General features: G+C 45.5%; 1 protein-coding gene across 1 annotated transcript in view; it reads left to right on the forward strand.

The window, feature by feature from the left end:
• The window catches only part of SNTG2 (syntrophin gamma 2), a 349,806-nt gene extending 342,972 nt beyond the window's left edge, over positions 1-6,834 (forward strand). Inside the window, exon 17 of the mRNA XM_083178467.1 lies at positions 6,094-6,834. Coding sequence (XP_083034593.1) covers positions 6,094-6,225 — 132 coding nt within the window. The 3' untranslated portion in view covers positions 6,226-6,834. The remainder of the gene's footprint in view (positions 1-6,093) is intronic.
• Positions 6,835-7,165: the final 331 nt, after the last annotated feature.

The raw sequence follows: 7,165 nt of genomic DNA on the forward strand, positions 1-7,165 counted from the left end.
CCTCGCTTTTCTCGCCGTGCTTCGCTTCTCTGTCACTTGACGTTTGTGTGGTTTTAAAAGAGACACTGCATGCTAAATGTAGCAACTGTATAGCACTAAAATAACACTGTCAGATAGACACATGGGTACAAGGCTGTAATGAGTGCTCTTTAGCAATTACCATGACGCATGCTGCGTCTCCGGATCTGTTTTCTTCTTACTTGGTTTCCTGAAAACTCCAATCTTACATTTTCCTCTTGTTATATTTACAGAACAAAATGATTTACACAAAGTAAAAAGGGCAGGAGCTTGGAACGGAACACACTGGTTTAGCATTGGGAAGTCGTTCAGGCAGAAAATACATGCAGATGTTAATTTGTTAAGAGATATAACAGACAATATATGGCCATTTAAGCTGTTTCTTAACACACAGGACCTGATTCAGGGGTGGTTAGAGTTGCTTAAACCAGTGGTTCTCAACTTCGGTCCTCAGGTACCCCCCAACAGTTCATGTTTTCCAGGTGACCCGGCAGGTGCACAGGTGCACTCATTATTCACTGATACATTTTAAACGATCACATACCTCCCAACTTTGGCCATCCAGCAGGTGGGAGGCGTGGGCTAATTTGGGGGCGTGGCCTATGCTCGCGGCTCTTCCGCGAGGCCACACCCCCATTTTGCCGCTATAGGGGCATGACCTAGAGGCTCTGTGAGCCTCTAGCCATGCCCCCAGCCCCCTGGCTGCGGGAATAGACGCTGTGCGCATGCGCACAGCGTTTATTCCCCGCTGCTTAGCAGCTGACAGGGGGGACTCCCAACAGCCCCCCCACACCGCGGGACACTGCCGCCCGCGGGTGGGACAGCGGGACAGGCCCTGACAATCGGGACTGTCCCAATAAAATCGGGACTGTTGGGAGGTATGCGATCACAAGTGGAGCTAATTACTTCACTTGCGATTCTGTGTGGAGACCTGGAAAACTGTTGGGGGTACTTAAGGACCGAGGTGGAGAACCATTGGCTTAAGCAGGGATACGGTAACTAGGTCTACAAGCATTAGGTCAACATGCAGAAAGGTCAACATGACTGTAGGTCGACATGGGTTAGGTCGACAGGTCATTAGGTCAACACAATCATTAGGTCAACATGGGGAAGGTCAACAAGTTAAAAGGTCGACATTGGGTTTTTCCCTTTTATTTTTTGAGCCGACATGTGCTGACAGGCGGTACTTCATGCCCTACCGGATTCGGTATGAAATCCCGACGGTTAAAATCCCGACAGGGTCGAAATCTCGAATGGGTCATATTATCGACAAGGACAAAATCCCGACAAGGACAAAATCCCGACATTTAAAATCTTGACAGGGTCAAAATACCGACATATAGAATGTACAGGTGAAACAGTCAACATGACTTTCTGTCGACAGGTCGCGAGGTCGACGTGGGTTTTTTCACTATTATTTGACCCAAATGTCGACACAGTCAACATGGACACAGTTGGAGGTGTACCGCAGCCCCTCGCATAGCTCGCTTCGCTTGCAATGCTTCGGGTACACTATTTTATTCTCCCACCACGCCCTAGTGGATGGTAGGGCATGAAATACCGCCTGTCGGCACATGTCGGGTCAAAAAACAGTGAAAAAACCCATGTCGACCTTGCGACCTGTCGACGGAAAGTCATGTTGACTGTTTCACCTGTACATTCTATATGTTTGTATTTTGACCCTGTCGGGATTTTAAATGTCGGGATTTTGTCCTTGTCGGGATTTTAAATGTCTGAATTTTGTCCTTGTCGGGATTTTGTCCTTGACCATGGGTCCTCAAACTGCGGCCCTCCAGATGTTGTGAAACTACAAATCCCAGCATGCCTTGCCACAGTTTTGCTATAAGGGAGTGTTAAACATGTGGCAAGGCATGCTGGGATTTGTAGTTTCACAACATTTGGAGGGCCACAGTTTGAGGACCCATGTCCTTGACGGTATTATGACCCATTCGGGATTTTGACCGTCTGGATTTTGACTGTATCCCACCCTACCATCCACTAGGGAATGGTGGGAGAATAAAATAGTGTGCCGAGTGTAGCAAGGCACCGTGCCCGAAGCATGGCGAGCACAGCGGTGCTACGCTTCAGTGTCCATGTCGACTGTGTCGAAATTCGGGACAAAAAAGTGAAAAACCCCATGTCGACCTAATGCTTGTTTCGGCCTAACAACCTGTCGACCGAACATATGTCGACATTTAGTCATGTCGACCTTCATGCATGTCGGCCTTCACTCATGTCGACCTTAATGCATGTTGACTTAGTTGCTGTCTGTTCAATGATCCATAACGATTAAACAATACATTTCTCAGAGTTTAGCCAAATCCAGCCACAGACATTTTTAGCATGTTTAACACACAGCGTGCTTTACATCTAGTGCATTTATATCAGAATAATGTATTCGACAGAACAAATTCAAAACAAAAGGAACTGATAAACGTAGACAGATAAAACAGTTAAATTCACAAATATGTAAAGAAACAAAACAGCGGCAAGTATGTAAATAACCCTCGACAGAACTGGAAATGATGTTTATATTATATGCTGTTCCTATTTGCTTTACCGCTGAGTGAATGCAAATTTGCATTGTGAATAATTTCAGAATAAGGGCTCAGTAGAGCATTTTTGAAAAAAGTTGCTCACATAGCATTGCACAAAAGCACACCACAAGAAGAGGAAACGACTCAGGGTAAAATGTCTAGGCATCAGAACTAATGGCGTAAGTGTATTAAAACCTCAGCTGTTCTCACAGCATAAATTGCAGGTCAGAGAAATGCTGTAGGGTGCATGGAGAGCTTTCAAGTGTTTCTGAATGGCCTGCCGTGTATGGTGCTGCTCCAGAGAGCGTTCTGATCCCGAAGATCTCTGTGATCAGTAGAGCATCTCTCTACTGTTATGTTTTAGTTGCAAAGGGGCAGATGTATTAAGCCTTAACAAGAGATAAATGGAAGGGTGATAAAGAAAGATAAACGTCTGGCCAATCAGCTCCTTACTGACTGTTTTCAAACGGGAAACGGTCATCTGTCAAACCACACTTAGGTCGACAGTCATTAGGTCGACCCAGGAAGGTCGACTGGTCCAAAGGTCGACAGGGTTAAAGGTCGACGTAAGTCAAGGTCGACGTGACTTAAGGTCGACATGACTTAATGTCGACAGTGATTAGGTTGACATGAGTTTTTCACCGTTTTTTTGAGCCAACATGTGCCGACAGGCGGTATTTCATGACCTACCATCCACTAGGGCGTGGTGGGTGAATAAAATAGTGTGCCGAGCATAACGAGGCACTGTGCCCGAAGCATTGCAAGCGAAGCGAGCGATGCCAGGGGCTGCGGTTCAACTCCAACTGTGTCCATGTCGACTGTGTTGACATTCGGGTAAAAAAAAACAGTGAAAAATTCATGTTGACCTAATTACTGTTGACCTAAACCCATGTCGACCTTGTCCCATGTCGACTTTAAGTCATGTCGACCTTAAACCATGTCGACCTTTAACCCTGTTGACCTTGGGGCCATTCGACCTTCTGGGGTCGACCTAATGACTGGTCTGACAGATGTACCGATTCCTTTCAAACACAGACTGTATCATGGCAGAAAGGAGCTGATTGGCTGGACATTTATCTCTCTTTATCGCGCTTGCATTTATCTCTTGTTAAGGCTTAATACATCTGCTCCATTGTTACTGTACATTACCGCTTCTGCAGAATGAGCTACGACAGAACCGAGGCCACCCAGCTTGCTAAGTGTCTCTCAGCAATACAATCGCAATTCAATTGCGATCACTTCGCATATCCAGGTACAGTATTAAGGGTAACCCCTGGCTTAGAGGCTGGGAAGGCAGGTGCAAAGCTGCAATTTTCCCCTGAAAACAGTCCGGACTGCACCTCATAAACATCGCATTGCTGCTCTGTTGCCACCTCCTACCTTCACTCCTACCCGCATTGCATCCTTCTGGGATCATATCACAATAGTACCCCTTATACAGATTAGGCCACACAGGTGTGCCTCTTATACACAAAGGACCTTATTCTGGTCCACAGCATTGCGTGTGGATTAAATGCCTACCGCGGCTTGCTCAGCTGCCCACGCCCCCTCACTCGCCAAGTTCCCTGCATGGCTGCATATGGATGTTTTCGATAAACATCCATTTGCAGCCTTGGGTGCAGAGGTCAAATTATTTGATGATCGACGACCATGAAATTATTTGGAAGGTACACACAAAACTAAGACAGACACTCTCTGGTGTCTTAGCTTTGCATGTTCCCTGTACGGGAAGAGGGCGGGCAGCTGACATCCAGTGATGTCAGCTGTCCACCCCCGGTAGCCACGTCACTGCCTCATATCCATGGGAACACCCATGAAATGCTGGGGGTTCCCATGGGTGCGTCCCCTCCCCGCCGCCCCACGCCCCCCTGCCCGCACTGGTAGGTGTGATCGGGACAGCGAACTAGCAGTTTGCCATGCCCGCTCGCAACCAGCATATGCACATGCGCAGAAGGGAAACATCACAAACCGATCAAAATCAGGCCCAAAATGCCCTCCACAGGCATGCCTCTTATATGCATCATGCCCACCACATATAATTCCCCCAGTATTGCCACTTACAAATAATGCCCCCTGCCTTGTCCCTTACAAATAATGCCACAGTGGTGATACTTACAAATAATGCCCCCCCCCCCCAATAGTACCACTTATACTCTTAATGCCCCAGTATTACTTACCACCCGACCTCTGCCACTGGTGCTGGGCATCCAGCTGCTGCTGGGCGTCCGCTGCTACCACCAGTGCTGTTCATCTCTGAGATACAGAGATCATACTTGTGCTAGCTCTGGCCGTAACTACCCCTTTTAAATGTGGCACTAAAATGTGGCATAATGAGAGCTTGGTGTTTCTTTTTTACTCTTTGTATGTCAATCATAGTGTGGTTTGGATTAGCCATGGGGCAAAATATTCACAGATTGCAATGTGTAGTTAGGAGGGCTGAAAACATTTTTGGGATTGAGCTTCCCCATCTGAGGAACTAGGGTAAGGAAGCGTGCTGATAACACTATAGAAGATTGCATCCTGGCCACAATCTATTGAAACTGCTGCAGGCTTGCCTACCCTACCGGAATTGCTGGGAGGCTCCCGAAAATCGGGTCCCCCTCTCAGCTGCCCGGGAAGGTGGGCAATCCTCCCGGGGGTGGGGCAAAAATGACAAGTATCGCATAATTTCCTGTCATTTTAGCCCCTCCCCCAATTTGCGAACCATGTTTGAATGCCATGGGGGCAGGGCTTGATGTCTGCCTGCCCCACCCCCCTGACATAATACTATTGGGTCTCCTCTTCGGGCTTCTCCTGGAGAGAAGAAAACAAAAGTTGCCAAGTATAAACTGCTGCCGCCTGGCAAATGCTAAAGATTGCAATTTGTAAGAACCCCAGACATACTGTAGGAATAGACTCCTTCCCAGACTGTCACCTTGTTAAAAATCTGAGGGGTAGATTTATTAAGCTTGGTGAAGTGATAAAGTGTCTGGTTTTTATCACCGGCCAATCAGCTCCTACCTGTCATTTTTCAAACCAAGCTTGTAACTTCAAAGATAGGAGCTGATTGGCTGGTGATAAAAAACAGACACTTTACCACTGCACCAAGGTGACAGTCTGGGGGAGGAGTCTATTCCTACAGTATACTGACCTCGGAATCCCAACTGTTAAATGCCCGACAGTCGGAGTCCCGACTCACAGGGGCTATTCTCCCTCAAGGTGGTCCACGACCCCCGTAGAGGGAGAATAGAATGTATGGCGATGCACTCAACCCCATGACAGAGGACCATCAGTCGGGATTCCAATGTCGGTATACAGACCATCGGAATCCCGACTGTCAGGCCACAAACCGTACCCATTAATCAAGGGTATGTGGTATTATATTGTATTTTTTTGGACGTATGTTTTAATGTTTTATGTTTTCTTTTTTTTTATGTGTTCTCTTGGGAGATGCGGATTATCAGAACTTAATTGTATACCGGTTCAATAAAGCTGATTCTGATTCTAAATCAATACAATTGTTGGTAATTGATGTTTTCATCCATTGTTTTGTTTCCAGGAACTGGAATGTCAGGATCTCACTGGGGTGTTACATTGCATTCACTCCTTCATTGCTGCTAAAGTTGCATCGATGGATCCCATGTTTATAAACAGCCAAAGTATAACCAGGAAATACATTTACAACACGTAGAAGAGATCATCTGAGGAACAAGCATTGAAAAAAAGTTATTTTTCCTACGGGATTTATTTCATGCACAATTATTTTGAATAAAAGACTTTCGGAACGAAGCAGACACCATATTCATCCCTGTCTGTCCGTGTACAGCAAATGTATTCCCATTTATTTTACGTTCCATTTCAATGTACTCCATGATACAACCTAAAGCACATTTTCCTATTTCTTAGGTGAAAAGGGTCATGAAATAGCACTTTAAGAAAAACTATCCCAGGTTTTTGAACAGGATTTTAGGAATTGTACATGTACAGTGAAGCGGAGATCTATTAGTAGGGCCTTGTTGTATATAACATGAGCGCATGATTATTATTACATTTTAGAACTTTTTTAGTTACTTAGGGGTTTCAATTATACAATCTGCTATGTGCAGCTGTAATGTAATATCCTGTTAATACATTTTATGATTTTAGCTAATATATTTATGAAGGAATAAAAAAAAGAAGGCAGAAGTATTTATGTGTTTTGATAAGATACGATATGATATGATTACATGCTGTTTATTTCATCAGTGTGTTAAAAACGAATCATTGAAAATGCTAATTCTTATAAATACTTTCAAGAATACTGTATGCGGTCAGTTTGTTTGTTTTGTTGTTTATTCTTAGATACCAGTGTACTGTATATACAGCAGATGGTACTCTATATGTGAGCCTATTTATGAAGCAGTGATATATCCTTTCTCAAGCAAGTATCCTTTAGGCTTCTCGCAGTAGCAAATTATGGGCTCTATGCAAGGGCGCTGACAGGGTGGCGGGCCCCGGTAAAATGGATCGGTGTGGCCTATGGGAGAGGGCGTGGCCACACCCTGTGAAAAAAAATATAAACGCGAGGGAGAAAGAGAGGACAGGCTGCCGCTGCAGCTTTGCTGAGCAGGGGAGAGAGGCTGTGCTGCTGC

Source organism: Crinia signifera, chromosome 3 (genome assembly GCF_055691185.1).
Source record: "Crinia signifera chromosome 3, ASM5569118v1, whole genome shotgun sequence".
Taxonomy (NCBI): Eukaryota; Metazoa; Chordata; class Amphibia; order Anura; family Myobatrachidae; genus Crinia; species Crinia signifera.